The 16,939-nt window shown below is 40.3% G+C and overlaps 2 protein-coding genes across 5 annotated transcripts; both read right to left on the bottom strand.

Moving 5' to 3' along the window:
• Positions 1 to 1,400: 1,400 nt before the first annotated feature.
• Positions 1,401 to 4,917, bottom strand: LOC119734977 (NF-kappa-B inhibitor-like protein 1). 2 transcript variants are annotated; one of them, XM_038208641.1, is made up of 3 exons: positions 3,954 to 4,917; positions 3,041 to 3,171; positions 1,401 to 2,668 (listed from the first exon to the last, which is right to left on the bottom strand). In XM_038208641.1, exons 1-3 carry the CDS (start codon positions 3,965 to 3,967, stop codon positions 2,094 to 2,096), a joined length of 720 nt encoding a protein of 239 aa, XP_038064569.1. In that variant the 5' UTR covers positions 3,968 to 4,917; the 3' UTR covers positions 1,401 to 2,093. The 2 variants fall into 2 exon arrangements, with proteins under 2 accessions (XP_038064569.1, XP_038064568.1); XM_038208640.1 differs by having other exon boundaries at positions 3,041 to 3,178; positions 3,955 to 4,917.
• Positions 4,918 to 5,524: 607 nt separating this feature from the next.
• LOC119734925 (WD repeat-containing protein 13-like) lies at positions 5,525 to 16,867 on the bottom strand. Of its 3 annotated transcripts, none has more exons than XM_038208564.1 (14): positions 16,738 to 16,867; positions 14,279 to 14,334; positions 12,293 to 12,378; positions 10,037 to 10,103; positions 9,724 to 9,869; positions 9,478 to 9,560; positions 9,078 to 9,218; positions 8,416 to 8,582; positions 7,989 to 8,132; positions 7,557 to 7,615; positions 7,103 to 7,222; positions 6,466 to 6,584; positions 6,043 to 6,194; positions 5,525 to 5,598 (listed from the first exon to the last, which is right to left on the bottom strand). In XM_038208564.1, the coding sequence occupies exons 1-14, from the start codon at positions 16,814 to 16,816 to the stop codon at positions 5,554 to 5,556; spliced, it is 1,464 nt and encodes a 487-aa protein (XP_038064492.1). In that variant the 5' UTR covers positions 16,817 to 16,867; the 3' UTR covers positions 5,525 to 5,553. The 3 variants fall into 3 exon arrangements, with proteins under 3 accessions (XP_038064492.1, XP_038064493.1, XP_038064494.1); XM_038208565.1 differs by having other exon boundaries at positions 10,037 to 10,088; XM_038208566.1 differs by having other exon boundaries at positions 10,037 to 10,085.
• Between the last annotated feature and the right edge of the window lie 72 nt (positions 16,868 to 16,939).

Genomic DNA, 16,939 nt, shown 5'->3' with positions numbered 1-16,939 from the left:
GTTTTTGCTTGGCACAACCAAAAAATTCGACATCGATTTCCTTAATACGGCGAATTTTTACATTCTGAAAATACAGTTTTGTTCAGTATTCAATTTCCTCTGCAAAAAGTATCATTTTGTGTGTTAAAATGCTGTATAAGAGCTGTATTTCGTGATTTTCCGCTTGAAAAACACCCATTCAGATGCACTCAAGCGTGGAAAAAGATAGCGGCGTTTAATCCTTTCGCCTCAATGGAAACATTTTATTGTTAACGCCAGATTCAACAAAGAAAATTAACAAAGAAAATAGACTCCCTTGCATCCGTCGAACCGGAGTTCTTATTTTGTTAGCTTAGTCTATGCACGTGCGCTTCGCAAGGAGACAGGCAAAACGCCTGTAAACAAGCCTAGTACCCGGCGTAAGAAGCACCTGGTGTGTGGTATTAGCTGGAGACGCCATTTCATTCAGCTTTTGCAGTCCCAGGGCTTGGCCTTTTCAGCACCAATTTGAAAAAATGAATATTTAGATTTCGAAGCAAACTAACGTTTTACCCGTTTGTATCGATGGTGGCGCTGTATATATTAACGCGCGTACCGCGGCCCGCTGGGGGCGACCACTATTGTCGCCCCTAGCGGTATAACGCTTGTACCGCTGGGGGCGCCCTTTGTCGCCTCTAGCGGTATATATTAACGCGCGTACCGCTGGGGGCGACCATTATTGTCGCCCCTAGCGGTTTATATTAACGCTTGTACGGCTGGGGGCGACCGTTATTGTCGCCCCCAGAGGAAATTCCGCTAGGGGCGACCTTTCTTGTCGCCCCTAGCGGTATATATTAACGCGCGATGGGGGCGACCATTATTGTCGCCTCTAGCGATATACCGCTGGGGGCGACCGATATTGTCGCCCATAGCGGTATATCTTAACGCGCGTACGGCTGGGGGCGACCGTTATTGTCGCCCCCAGAGGAACTTCCGCTAGGGGCGACCTTTCTTGTCGCCCCTAGCGGTAAATATTACTGCGCGTACCGCTGGGGGCGATGGAGTTGTTTTCTTAAAAATAAAGGAGTAGTCTTTTAGAAACGACAGCTCGTGGCTGCTTTTGAAAAAACCCCCATTATTTATGTAGTAAAAAAGTGCCTACATTTGTGCACAACTGAAAAAAAAATTGTCCATGTGGCTTCATCAAGTACAGAGCTACAACCACTTCCCAAACTGTTTTTATTTCATTTTTAATGCTCATAATAATTTGAAATGGATATGCTACATTCACAAATATCATATTAAACTGGAGACGAACCAACAAAGTGAAAATGACACAAAGAACGTTCCATTACAATGCATTTTTATCAGACATTTATTCTTTTCATAATTTATCTACAATGTTAGTGTAATTCAAACAATGGAGCACTGACGGCATTAGATGACTTTTGAATCAACTTGCATATTTTCTTTTGCATAAAACTGTTATAGATCAATTTTCTGATAAAAATGTCACAAAGGAGTGAATATTTGTGCATCTGGAAACAAAGGGGTGGATGTTTAAACTTAAATTCTGGCTTTGATTTAGTGAAGGTATCTTGGAGAAGTATGCAGTTTTTTTCCATCGGAGTCTTTTGTACAATATTATTGACTACAGTTAGCCTTCTTGAGATTATGAGGGCGCTATTCTGAGGGAGTAAACTCATTAACCTTTACCCAAACTCACAGGCTCCAAATAGCGCTCTCAAATTGTGTCCACCGTATCTCAAAACGGCTGACAAGTCCTTCTTTCAAAATTGGGCCTATTTGTGCAGCAAAGAATTAACAAAAGCTATGTTCACCAAGAAAGTCTTACAATGCAACCAGTCAATCCATTCCTCTGAGAGTGTATCAAAAGTCTCTTTAAAGGGGTTGATGTTTCAAGCCGTGAAACATCACAAACTGGGCTCAATCTGATGTTCAAGAGAAAATGGCGCCTTAATGTCCAAAAATAGGCACCTGAAATCCTGGAGCAAGTATCAAAAGCAGAAGCTAGGGATCAAGACAAGGTCTCAGTCCCTGGCCCAAACCACATTGATTGCACTGGTAGAGAGGTACTACAGTCTGAATTGCACACGGTTTGATTCAAGGCGGGATCAATCCGATTTCTCCTCCTCTCCTAACTGGTTGAGTGCCTGTGATAGCTGGGTGACCCTCTCCATGATCTTATCCCTGTCTCTCTCCACCAGCCTGCTGCCAAATTTCTGCAGGAATTTGTCCGGATGCCACAGCAGCTGCTGGGAGCGTACAAACCTCCTCAGCTCTGCAGCATCCTCACGGTTAATGTCACATGTCAGCACCTGGATCATCTTGTCCGGGTTGCCATGGTGACCCGGCCAGGGCACATCCTCCAATCCCAGCTGACTCAACTCCTGACTCTCTGCACTGAACACCTCGGCACATCGCTGTAGATGCTCAGCCTTCTGCCTCAGGAGTTTCTGCCGGAGTCGTTCTGAGTGTCTCCTCTGATACCTCGCGTGCTCTTCTTCCAGTTTCCTTTGGAAGTTGCGTTTCTCCTCTTGCCTCCGTTCTCTGTCTTGGGCATCCTCTCTGCTGTGACTGCTACGTGATGGCTGATGCCCCTGGTATCGCTGCTGCTGTTTCTGTCTCTGCTCTGCTGCTATTCTGGTCGCCCAGTCATCGAATGACTCCTGATTTAACCCAGTGTAACCTGAACAAATTACATCACAAAAGACAATTTGTGAAAATACAAATATCTGCAACATATCCGAGGCATTCCAAACATCAAATGTTACAGCGAGACTTTATTTAACAACCAAGGAAAGTTTGATGCTCAGTTCCTAAGGCATCTGCACTACTAGGCAGAAGGGTCTTGGTTCGATTACCAGCCAAAGAAGATATTTACACTTCATGACAAGCTCCTTATATTCTCTTTATACAAACTTTATTTGAACAAAAACTCCATCAACTCCTTATTTATTTTTATTTTTTAAATGCTTACTCAGTTGCACTTATGGAAAATGAAATATGATTGCTTTACCCTGTTTCCCAACGCTAGCATCAGTAAAATTGCTTAGCCTACCTGTGTCATCCCACAGGGCGTGGTCGGACATCCCAGCCATGTCTGCTGCCCACTCATCCTGCAATCTGGACTGCCATTCTGCCTCCTCCCTCTGTCTCGCCTCGTCAGCTGCTTTCTCCTCATATTCTCTCCTCAATCGTTGTTTTGAAAAGAAGAAAGAAAAGAAGGTGGCAAATATTCACTGAGGTTTATTCAATGCACAGAATTTCCACATAATCGTCACGTTTTACAAAAATTCATCTGGGCTTACATGAAGCACTAAAACTTGATGAATTCATTTCTTTTTTTTACTTGACTAGTAGCCCTAAGATACCCTTGGCTTCTTCAAGGGTTCTCAGAGAGTAGTGTCAATCATGTTAAATGATTAAATCCCCTTAGGCCCATATGAAATTAACTGAGTCAAAACAGCCAAGGATGCCCAAAGTGAGAATAAATGACTTGGACATAGCCTCATAAATGGGGCCAAATTTACTGGTCTACCTCCGTAAATAAAGGCCACACTTGGATTCGGAACATGTAAAATTGTAGAACTTTGTCAAGTTTTTATTTTGGAAAGAAAATTTTCTTGACGCTCCATAGACTTTGTACACAGTCGCTGAAGTAGCGTCAGGTTGCAACATTCTTTCCTTTATTTTCACATATAGACTTTGTTTGCAATTTTATGCTTTAGATGCACACTCACCCTCTTTAAAACGATAGAAAATTAATCCCCCCTTTTAGGTACGCCGCAAACGTCGTGTGCAAAATGAACACAGCAACAGATGAGTGAAAATAGTAATACTACCCCTCCAATGTTTTCGTCTCCAACCTTATTTCATCATAAACATTCCCAAACACAATCCGTTAAAACACTCGCGATTCACGAATCAATAATTATTGTTCCCTTTTAAGTGTTTATTTGCTAAAGATTTACCTGTCAGTTTTCATCGTATCATCACACTTCACATTCTTCTGTTTATACTTCGCGGTAAATGGCGCCCTCTGTTGATCAAGTAAACAGCGCCCTCTATTGACCCATTTGGACGGGGGCGAAAAAGGTGGGGCGAGTTGGTATGGGGCGAAATGCTGGGGCGAGTTGGTGTGAGCGTTGGTAAAATTAAGTCGGTAGAGGGCGCTATTCTTTTTAGTGGATAAAAAATCCTTCTTTAGTGTTCACTAGAGGGCGCTGTTCATTTTGTCAACAGAGGGCGCTATTTATTGGATTATTAAAAAGCTGTCTATAGGCTCGTAGAGGGCGCTGTTCGTTTTGCCAATAGAGGGCGCTAAATATTAGGATCTATTTTTTGCAAAAAGTAATACAATTTCATTTAGAAAACTTGGAAAAACATTCACTTTTGAAAAGAGACGGCCGATGTAAACAGGAGCTGACATTAATCAGTTATTTGTTCTTGATTTTATACACTTATTCTTGAAACAACAGCCTACACAACATAGCTAAATATTCCAATTTTATCAAGACATAAAATATATGCTTTTCCCCATCATACAGAGAAACAACATTTATGAGGTGTAATAACGTGAACTATCAAACATAACATTTCCCCCTTTTTCTCTGATCAGATAATTAAATAGAAACTGTCATAATATAGTTTATGGAAAGACAAAAAAGTGACGAGAAAACAGACCACTGAAAAAATCAAATAAGTTAATGAACATGTACATTTTATACTTGCCCCCCCCCCCTAAAAAAACCCACACCCAATATGGTAGGCCTACCTTTAATACAGTAATGAGTAGTTAATAGGAGCTTTTCAGAATACAGCAGGCAGCAAGATTTGACCACATATTGTTGGGAAAAAATATTTACATCTGCAACATTTTTGATCAATAACTTTCTATTTTAGGAATCATTTTGGCATTCGGGGGAGGGGGGGGGGGATTAGGGGGGGGGGGGGGGAGAGAGGAGGCCAAAACAATTTTTGTCCCCCCAAAAGTGGGTCCAAAAAATTACATTAGGTACATTAGGGGCCTGCTTAAGGGCCCTGAAAGTGTTTGGATCTGGAAATGTGGTGCGATCTGAGGCAATTTCTGACCACTTCAACCCACTTGTTTCGAGGAAAAGATAGTGGTGTACGCAGTGCCTGCCTTTATTGTGACGTCACTTAAAAAAAATAATAATTGGTTCGGTTTTTTTTGGGGGGGGGGAAGGGGGAATGGCCCCGTTGGCCCCCCCCCCACCCCAACCCATTGATTCTGAACTTGTAGGTGAAAACCTGAAGGATAATGTGTGCAGGATAGAAGTCGGGAAAGTGGCATCTTCAAAGCAAACTTTATACTGTGAAATTTCTTGTACACTGGGTTATATATTATAAATGCATTCCTCCAATTTTATGTCACTGAATCTAAATTTCTGTGACCTGCAATGATATAATATTCATTTGGTTGAATACACAATATACAAAATAAATTATAAACAAATATATACAAGAATATTAACCTTTCTTACACAGTGGACCTAATTAATGATGATGGAGTTCTTTGTACTTCATGTCTCTTTTTTAAGACGTCTTCTGCTACCTTGTCTTTTGCTGTTCTCTCTTCCAGACAATCACAAGGCCCTGAAAAAACACAAATAGAGAATGGTTCAGATTGACATAGGTTGGCATTGGCACATGTCCAAATTTAGCCCCTCCTCCTTCACAATTCTGGAATTATATCAGAGAGACCAGGCCCAAGCCTTTTCTCCTGCTGTTTGGTTTTACCCTGACTTGTCTGGTATACCAAATTCTCAAATGCAAAAAGCTGAACAAGTCTCACAGACCAGCAACTTGTAAGGGCCATCAATGCACCTTTGTGGTTGGGCTATAGCGCCCTCTTTCGTCCATGCAAAGGACTAATACGTAACTTTTCCATTTCATAAAAAAAAGGCATTCGTTTCACCAGGGATGTACAGACCAAACAGGTGAATGCATTGTGGTATTCCACAATTTGTGGTATTCAAATTGAGAAAGAAATACTGAGAACAAAATAATGGGATGAATACTGAGAATGAAAGTGCGTACTTCAGAATCGCACGATGCAAGTAATGACTCGTCATAGTTGAAGCTGACAGCTAAGACGGGCGCGGAGTGACCCTGCAGCTTGTTGAGACAGGGTTTGTTGCTGGTCCTCTCAACGTCAAAGAAGTACACGTTCATGTCTTCGCTGCCAGTAACTACATCAAGCATGAAGACAACACAATAATTCAATAAAAACAGGAGGAACTTTCAGATCCTTGCATGATACCATAACGTGATTGTCCATTTCCAAGGGGAAAAGTTGAGTGGTAATAAATCCACTCATAAATCAGGCAACCACGAAAGCCATGAAAACACAAGGTAAACGCCAAAGTCACTGGCTATGCAACAGAGAGGTGTGGTGTTTTGTGGAGTAGAAATTGGGAGCCCTGTATGAACTGAATTGCGATTAAGGGTTTGTGTACCTACCGACGCAAGCTCCTTCTCTGAATGACATGAGAGGACAGAAGGTACTCCTGATGAGAGCAGTCTTGTGCTTGATGGGGTACGTTCTCTTTAGGCGTAGTCCGCCATCTGGACTTGCAACCCTGCAGTGGACAAATAGGAATTACAGTTAAGATCTGGCAAATTCACTTTTAGATTATAAACAGAAACTTGCAGAGCCATGCAAAAAAGATAAATGTGTCAATAAAATAACCTTCAACATTTGCTTGAAACTTTGAAACACTGGGTGATGTATATTTTGATGATGTAGGATTTTTGCCTTCACTGAAAGTTTGTTATAAGTCGATGCTAACCAAAAGCTTTATGTGAGAAAACTTTATGAAGTCACTGTGGTGGGACTCGAACCAAAGACTGCAAGATTTCAAGTGCAAAGTTCTTAACAAATCTTTCTCTAAAGCTTGTCAGGGTTGATTGATTCAATTTGATAAACCAGACGGTAAAGCAACCAATGAGACCTAAAGAATTTTGGCATTTCTGTGAATATTCATAAGCTTAAATTTGAATACACATTTTTGTTCTTTACCGATGTACGTTACATGCGGGAAGGGCAGGTTTTTTTTTTTTAATTTGTTATCAATGAGAGATGAAGTGGATGACTTACTTGTAGATGCAGAGAGAATCCATTGCACAGTTGACCAGCACTGTGGGATCCCTGGCCTCCCTACTGACCCAGGCACGGTAGCAGATATTGGTGACGGGACAACCCTCACGCACTAAGACGCTGGAGAAACAAAGACAATTGACAAGGGTTGGATGTGAACCTGTGACCTCCAGAACACCATACACGTGCTTGACCAACTGAGCTGCTCTTTGTTGTTGATATTCTAATTTGTCAATGTCTGTGTTCAGTGGATGCTGACCAGAAGTCATGAATCAATGGCGCGTATAGTAAGGGGTCATGCTCCAACTTTATGATGTAAACCCGAAAACTGGTAGAGTTGGATCACTTGATGAGAATTAAAAAGTTTTTAATGGCTTTGTGCACACACTATAGAGGGGACTATTTGGCACATAAATGAGAGAAAAGACAGAGTGTTTTGAAACATAATACTTACCGTTTGCCCTTGGTGAGTTTGCCGGTAGCAAGATCAAACAGGAAGGAGAATATGGTTCCCTGCAGAGAAAGTAAGGAAGATACTGAGCATATATGCTGTGATTTTTAGGATGGTTGCAGGGAGCCAGACCAAGATAGCTGCAGTCTGGGTGGATTCGAAAATGCTTCAATAACCTATGTCACAATGGCTACAGCGAAGACCAAGATGGCTGCAGTCTGAGTGGATTTAAATATTCTTCAATAACCTATGTGATTCTCAAAATGGTTACAGGAACTAGACCAAGATGGCCGCAGTCAAAATGGATTTCAGCATCTACGCTGTGACAACCTTTGTGATTTTTGAAATGGTTAAAGGGAATCAGACCAAATTGGTTATAGGGAACCTGAACACTTTAGTTACAGATTGCCAGACCAAGATGGCTGCCTCCATTACCTTGTCATCCCCGGCCCAAAGCACGCTTCCATTATCATCAAACTCCAGACACAGCACCTGACCAGACAGCTTCCCCAAACCTCCTCTGCATTCCTTGCCTGTAGACACGTTGAGAACGTTCACGTGGCCTCTGCTGTTACCGGTCTGATCAGGAAGATGGTCAAGGAAAGAAAAAGGGAATAAAAAGGGCACACTGTGAGGATGTCACATATCTAAATTGACTTGGCTAGTACTGAGCTGGAAGCATGCACACGTGCACTTGGAAAGTTTGTGTACGTGTACAACTGCAATGCACGAGTGAAGTAGCAATGCAATAATACAGCTTCTAAGTATTGTCCCCAGGTTAGTGAATAAAAGTGTTTACAATAATTGTTAGATGTCTTTTGTTGCAGGAAAGAATTTATGAATTTCAGTGAGGAAAGGATACGACGATCATGTTATTGTTGAGCGGTTGGAATCTGCAGGCACGGATGGCTGATTTATCAGGGTCTTCTACAGTCCGTACGCAGCTAGCACTGCTGACTGCCCATAGACGCACCGTGCCATCAAGAGATGCAGAGAGGATCTGATCATTGGACTGCGACCAACAGAAATCTGAAAATACATTTGTAGCAAATATTTGGTCCAGGCCTGAGACAGAGTTATGATCAAGTAAATGATGAGTTTTATAATAAGTTAGGTCAGAAGTAACCGAGGATCAAACCAACATTGGTGGTGAGACAGTGGTTTGGGAAATGGCAAAGTGGTAATTTTATAAATTTAGGGTCCAAAGGGTGACATTTTTCCTGACCCTTTTACCTTGGTACTTTGTAATTTTGCCGTACAAGTATCATTAAGAATGACTTCAAACAATTGTTTGTTTTGTCGAGTAGGTAATTTGCTATTCATAATCTCTCTTGGAGGACACTTGCATTAAGTAGTACATCAGAATTATAAAATGATAGATGTCAGATGTAACAGGGACAGGAAAAAAGTGGACCCTGATTTTTTTCTTATAGCCCTTACAGTCCTAAATCCTCCAATTTTAATATGATTTTGCACACCCCCTAGGGAGTTAGGGTTAATGTCATAACTATCTTGAACTCTGACCTGTGACCCCACTCTGGTGACCTTTGAGCACACAGACCACGGTGGCTGGGCTGGGTAAGACTTGGCAGATAGACACGGTGCCATCTAAGGAGCTGCAAGCCATGCGTGACTTGTCTTCATTGGCAAACTGCACAGCCGTCACTACACGGAAAGAAACAGAAAGAATTCTATGTTTCACCAATCGTCCCAGATCCATCAAAATGGTTTTTGAAGGGATTTGTAGGATTGAGGAAGGTAGAGCCTAGTTGCTATAACATGGGGGATGATGCCTCTTGATAGTTCAATAAGAAAGACTGTGCTGTTGGTTTTCTGCACACTGGCAGATTTTGGAGGATCAAATAATGTTACTCAAAATAAGGAGTTGGGGTTATTGTTAATAGTGTAAAGTTAGTCTTCATACCAGCCTGGCTGTGCTGATCAAATATATGGTGCATGCCAGCAAAGGCGTAGTTCTCGCCAATAGACTTGCCTCCAGCCATGGCTCTGTGGGAAACACAAAACAAAAACATTGTATTCAAGTTCATCAGCTACACTGTAGTCTCTTCTCAAGGATCTCTTTTATCTCTTCCTGAATACAATGCCAATAAACCACAAATTTCAGTAATGTGCAAAAAGACATTGAGAGACTTCTCTCCGACTAACATACCTGCTGGCTTCTGCGTTCTTTGTTGGCATGACGCCGTAGCTCTCTAAGTGGAAAGGGTCCAGCTTGAACGACCCTCGGCTTTGGGTACGCCTGTGACCTCTGACATCCAGATAACCTCGTGGGTCCATGTAGCTATCATCCAGGCTCTGGCAATATATGGAGAAGAAAATATGGATTAAGCAATGTGTATATCTACCACAAATTTTTCCTGTTTTTCACTCTAGGCAAAGCAGAATTTCTGCCTCCAATAACAAACTTTACTCAAATTGAAATGAAAAATACAGTATTGAAAAACTGATTGTACTTGACTTACATCCAGATTTCCTTTGCTTCCCCGACCGCTGTTGTTGCGACTCCAAACGCTGCTGTTATGAGAGGGCCAACAAAGAAAAAAACAAAAACAAAAACAAAAACCAAAAGGACCACAAAGAGCGAAACCCAAAGTGGAAAACATGATAAACAAAGAAAACATGCAAAATTGAAAGAAAAAAAGACAGAATATGGAGAAAAACGAAATGGAGAAGGAACAAAAAATATACAAGGGGACAGGGAAAAGAAGAGAAAAATGTAAATATTTAACTCAATGTAAATAGTCAACTCATCAAGCTTGTTCTGAAACTGAAATAGTAAAGTACGGCCAACCTCTAATCTATGCAAATATTTGTACAAATTTCTTTTATCAGAATAAACTAAATATAAGGACATAAAGAGTATAGTCAAAGGTGTATTACTTTTTTAGAATTTATTTTTTCGAGGGGGGGGGGTGTTCAAAACTGTTAAGGCATTCAACAACACAGGTTCAGCATTTGCTCCTCAAAGTTTTTAAAACCTCAAGGGCATTCCTTTAATGGCATTTCAACCCCAAATATTGAAATGCTTCTCATAATTGTGGTATTTTATCAAACAACTTGGTGGTGGCAAAGAAAATGAACAATGAGCATGCGTGAAAAGAATAACTTAAGGGAGTGACCCGGTATTCTTGAATTTGATAGGCCACCCGCTAGGATATCCGTCAACGATATAGAAAAGATGGTCCACCACGATATTAGTCTCACAAAAAGTGCACCCCTGCACAAAGAGGTTATTGAAGTGGATAATAAATGAACAAATGTAGAATCTCAAAAAAGAAAAGAAAATGGAGATAAATAAATAAAATCATCAATGGTAATAAAAGAAGACATCTTGGTCTTCTATTCTAATTTTTCAGTTACTGTCCACCGTTGATTTCCAAAAATACTCTAGACCATGGTGTGAAAATTACCACCTTTTTTAAAGGGCTGATTTTGTCATGACTATCGAAGGCAGGGCATAAATATTTAATCCCTAAATGTCCAAACAAGGCCCTCCAATACTGCAACAAATGACGAAATAAGACTGCACACATCATGGGGTCAGTGGAAGAAATTAAAGTGCATTTGAATGGAACATGTCATACACAGCTTGTGCCCTCAGTGCGTCAACAACCTTAAATTCACCTCTGCCTCGCACAACCAAATTATAGTGATGAGTGTCGAGGATGACTCCTGTTGCACGGACCTAATGTCAAAGTTTGTCTACTTCTGTAAATAAGAGTTCCCCAATATCAAATGTAAGTGTAGAACTTGATGTGGAATCGATCACTCAACGTTCACTGCAATCCTTGAACTAACAGCAGTTAATCAGTCATTCTAAAATAGTTCTTCAAAAAAACTCCAGCAGATAAAAAAATTTGACCATTAATCTTTGCTATTACATGTAATTGAAGTTAATTCTGTGTATCTAATCGCATCAGGAGCCTATAAATGTTGGTCAAGTTGCCCAAAAAATAATGTTAAAAATCTCTAAAATCCTGAAATCTACACTGCAATTATCTGAAAGATTCATTAATTGATTGCAAATGACATACTTAAAATTTAAATCTTCTTGACTTTTCCAGTCTAATGAATAATGTAGATTTTCAGGTTATTTGACAAAATTAAGAGAATTAAAGTAAAGAGGAAAAATGCCCAATTCTGTTGTAACTCGTAAGAAACTAACAACTGCTTGCTCAAAGCAGATTTTTAAAAATCTGTCGTAAAATATTTGACAAAGAACTCCACAGGTAATGCTTTAATTAATTAAAAATTGAAAAACATGTATAAAGGCTTGTTGAGAAATAAAAAGTGCAGTAGTGATTTCGAAAAAGGACAAAAACCTAAAGGCTCTTAAACCTTAAAACCACAATAAAGAGAGCGTTCCTCCACCAATCTCCCCTTGAGTGCCCTATACTTTGGGTGGTCTGTGTAATATAAACACCAGCCAATAGCATAGCCAATTGAAGGTCATTACAATACCAATTATCCACACAGTGTCAGTGAGAAGTGTCAGGGATATATGGTATCACATCACATGCCAAGATACCACACAGTAGCTGCATTGAGGGAAAACAGGGCACTGATAGTGCAAATAGGGTGATCTATGTTGATATATGTGATGAAAAAAATGCTGCTTGAATTTATAAGAAGAGGCCAAAATAACTACTGCATTGTGGTCTGAGTGGAGCAACTTCACATGATGCTGAGTTGGAGAGCAGTTGAGATATTTTTGTTACCTTTGATCTGATAGCGTTGCTCCATATCTCTCAATGAGGAATTGCGAGCGAAGTTTGAGATACTGCTTGCGCACTTGAGGATCATTCTAAGAAAAAAAAGGCAAGCTAACGTTATTGATATCAATAAAAAAACAAGTCAGGTGTGTTTACAAACACAAATGCCCCGCAACGGTGACAGTTCCCATGACATAACACCACTCTTTTAACATCAACTTACATGTACCTTGGTCACATGGAACATTCATTGACAGCATTAGTGTCTTCTGTAGGTTTTATATGAATTTAATCCCTAATCCCTATAATCTCAGAATAAATACATGATTTCTATTGTTTTAGCCACTGTGAACTTGACCCTTGACCTTTTGGCCCCAAATTCAATAGGCATCTTAGGATTACCAAGAACAATCCACAAACCAAATTTGAAGTTCATATGTTAAGTATTTCTCAAGTTATCGCGCTGACAAGATTTCTATTGTTTTAGCCACTGTGAACTTGACCCTTGACCTTTTGGCCCCAAATGCAATAGGCTTCTTAGGATTGCCAAGAACAATCCACAAACCAAATTTGAAGTTCACATGTAAAGTATTTCTCAAGTTATCGCGCTGACAAGATTTCTATTGTTTTAGCCACTGTGAACTTGACCTTAGGCCTTTTGGCCCCAAATGCAAAAGGCTTCTTAGGATTGCCAACAACAATCCACAAACCAAATTTGAAGTTTACATGTAAAGTATTTCTCAAGTTATCGTGCTGACAAGATTTCTATTGTTTTAGCCACTGTGAACTTGACCTTTGGCCTTTTGGCCCCAAATGCAAAAGGCTTCTTAGGATTACCAAGAACAATCCACAAACCAAATTTGAAGTTCATATGTAAAGTATTTCTCAAGTTATCGCGCTGACAAGATTTCTATTGTTTTAGCCACTGTGAACTTGACCTTTGGCCTTTTGGCCCCAAATGCAAAAGGCTTCTTAGGATTACCAAGAACAATCCACAAACCAAATTTGAAGTTCATATGTTAAGTATTTCTCAAGTTATCGCGCTGACAAGATTTGTCTGGACACACACACACACCCACCCACCCACACACCCACCCACACACACAGACTTGTTTCACATACCTAGTGTGGACTTTCCTTTCTTTTCGTGTAGTTAAGGAACATCAGTGGAAAAACTCATTTTTCTCAAACTGTGAAAACTCTTACAACCCAATTTTTTTTCAATGATTCCCTTTAGTGTTTCTCTTCATTCTGCTACAGATAAACCTAACCCAAAAATGCCTCTAAACCTGTTTTCCAGAAATGGGGAAACACTGTGTGGACGTGGGCAAGTCCACACTTCGTCGCTGCTACCTACATTATGTGGACGTCTTTTGTTCGGAAGTCCACACTGCGTATGTAAGACAAGCTCACCCACCCACACACCCACCCACACACCCACCCACACACCCACCCACGGAAGGACAAGGCGGAAACAGTATGCCCCTTCGGCTTCGCCGCGGGGCATAAAAATTGAAGCGGCCTGCTGTTTGGACCTTAACAAGATCTTCTTAAGATCCAAACGTCAGACCGCTTTAATTTTTTAGATTTATATATTTCAGGTCAATCCAGTCAGAAAGCAGTTAGCAGCAGTTTTATTCATTATTTATATCATAGTCAATGACAGAGGGCAATTTCAGCATTGTGTAATGCCTGTGACAGAGCTTTTAAGAGCTCAGTGAATAAACCTGAAAATGAAATTTTTCAAATCTTATAAATCCATCATCTAGCAATGATCGCGGAGATTTACAGCTAGGAGTTTTGGATCATTTCTCTGAATCATTAATTAACTATCATGGTTAATTGGTTGCTTCAGTGACATTACACTTCCTTCATAACGCTGGAATTGCTCAGCAACTTCATTTATCGAATTGTAAGTTGAATGGGAAAAGTCGAAACAAATTTACTGTTTTTTCCAAAAAGGTTATTGTTTTGCAATTCTATCTTACTTACCCCCGCTTTTGCGGTATCTCTCAGAAGCTGACTACGTCTCCGAATGTATAGGGTTCCTGTGTGAACCAAAAAAATATAAAAATCAAACATCACACAAACACATCAATTCAATCCTTTGAAAAAAAAATAGTTCAAGTACGCAAGAATGGGCCACTGGGTTCCTAAACTGAGGATTGTGGGGGATTCAGCCAGCTCCCAGCAAAGTGCTCTGGGAATTAGAGTTGGGAAAACATGTTTAAATGTGTGTCAACAATGCAGCCTGGCTCTTATCTTGAGAAAGGGCTTTCACCCCTTCATCTTGAAGATCCCAGGAATTCCACTTATCGGTAGGTAAGGAATCAATGCTTACTTAACTTGTTTGTTTAGTAACTTAGCAGGATAGAATAGAAGGCTTTTCCTGAGAGTGGTATGTAGGTATTTATGAAGGCCATTACACTTCTTTTTAATTACTCTATTTATCACTTTTTGTTATTTGATGTTGCATTTTTTAATCCGTCTCGTAAAATATAAGTGCATCCAAACTTCAAGCAGTATCACAAATCTCTCACAGCTTCTGCTTCCGAGACTTACATTTGTAGCTCTTTGACTCTCTTTTCTTGCATCAAACTCCAAGGATTTAGAAAGAATAGAGACATTTCCGATATGGCAACATACTTATAACAATTAGCATAACACAAGAAGACATAGGCATAGGTCTAGCATGTCTAGTGGCATTTCTCACAACCAAATATGTGAAACTGAAAAGGAACCATTTTAAACAAGTCAGGTGTGTTTACAAACACAAATGCCCCGCAACGGTGACAGTTCCCATGACATAACACCACTCTTTTAACATCAACTTACATGTACCTTGGTCACATGGAACATTCATTGACAGCATTAGTGTCTTCTGTAGGTTTTATATGAATTAATCCCTAATCCCTATAATCTCAGAATAAATACATGATTTCTATTGTTTTAGCCACTGTGAACTTGACCCTCGACCTTTTGGCCCCAAATTCAATAGGCTTCTTAGGATTACCAAGAACAATCCACAAACCAAATTTGAAGTTCACTTGTAAAGTATTTCTCAAGTTATCGCACTGACAAGATTTCTATTGTTTTAGCCACTGTGAACTTGACCTTTGGCCTTTTGGCCCCAAATGCAAAAGGCTTCTTAGGATTACCAAGAACAATCCACAAACCAAATTTGAAGTTCATATGTTAATTAATTCTCAAGTTATCGCGCTGACAAGATTTCTATTGTTTAGCCACTGTGAACTTGACCTTTGGCCTTTTGGCCCCAAATGCAAAAGGCTTCTTAGGATTACCAAGAACAATCCACAAACCAAATTTGAAGTTCATATGTTAAGTATTTCTCAAGTTATCGCGCTGACAAGATTTCTATTGTTTTAGCCACTGTGAACTTGACCTTTGGCCTTTTGGCCCCAAATGCAAAAGGCTTCTTAGGATTACCAAGAACAATCCACAAACCAAATTTGAAGTTCATATGTTAAGTATTTCTCAAGTTATCGCGCTGACAAGATTTCTATTGTTTTAGCCACTGTGAACTTGACCTTTGGCCTTTTGGCCCCAAATGCAAAAGGCTTCTTAGGATTACCAAGAACAATCCACAAACCAAATTTGAAGTTCATATGTTAAGTATTTCTCAAGTTATCGCGCTGACAAGATTTGTCCGGACACACACACACACCCACCCACCCACACACCCACCCACACCCATACTTGTTTCACATGACTAGTGTGGACTTTCCATTGCTTTCGTGTAGTTAAGAAAAACCAGTGAAAAAACTCATTTTTCTCAAACTGTGAAAACTCTTTCAACCCAATTTTTTTTCTATGATTCCCTTTAGTGTTTCTCTTCATTCTGCTACAGATAAACCTAACCCAAAAATGCCTCTAAACCTGTTTTCCAGAAATGGGGAAACACTGTGTGGACGTGGGGTAAGTCCACACAACGTCGGTGCTACCTACATTATGTGGACGTCTTTTGTTCGGAAGTCCACACTGCGTATGTAAGACAAACTCACCCACCCACACACCCACCCACACACCCACCCACGGAAGGACAAGGCGGAAACAGTATGCCCCTTCGGCTTCGCCGCGGGGCATAAAAATTAAGATGAAACATTTGTTTAGGCTATTGCAAATTCTTCATCAACACACAAATAAACATATTGAAAATCAACAACCAAACAACAAAACGCCTGCCAAAATATAATGATACAAACCTTGCCTACACAACAACCTTCACTCTTTTTACATCAGCTGTGTCACACAAATTAATAACACTTAACAATAACAGGGTGGGCGTGGCTTAGCTAAAGGGGGCGTAGGCCGTATACAGTCGCAATGAATGAAAACCCACTTTTTCCCTCCCGAAAATGACATTTGTAATCCACCTATACACAACTCATGAAATGCCAAAACACAACATAACAGAAAGTATGTGAACTTACTAAACTGAGGGTTATTTGGAGCACGATACGTGTTGTATCTGGCGTCTAAAGCCAAAACTTGCTGACAAACTGCAGCCATCTCGAGCTAATTTGTTGACAAATGATTCATGCGCTTTCAATAGCCCAATGAGGCGCTTCAGGAAATCGTACTATCAGAAGTGCGCATAAAATAAATAAGGTAGCCTGATTGGGCGAATAAAAA

This window comes from Patiria miniata, unplaced genomic scaffold (assembly GCF_015706575.1).
Source record: "Patiria miniata isolate m_02_andy unplaced genomic scaffold, ASM1570657v1 HiC_scaffold_28, whole genome shotgun sequence".
Classification (NCBI taxonomy): Eukaryota; Metazoa; Echinodermata; class Asteroidea; order Valvatida; family Asterinidae; genus Patiria; species Patiria miniata.
This window is presented reverse-complemented; position numbering and strand designations above follow the sequence as displayed.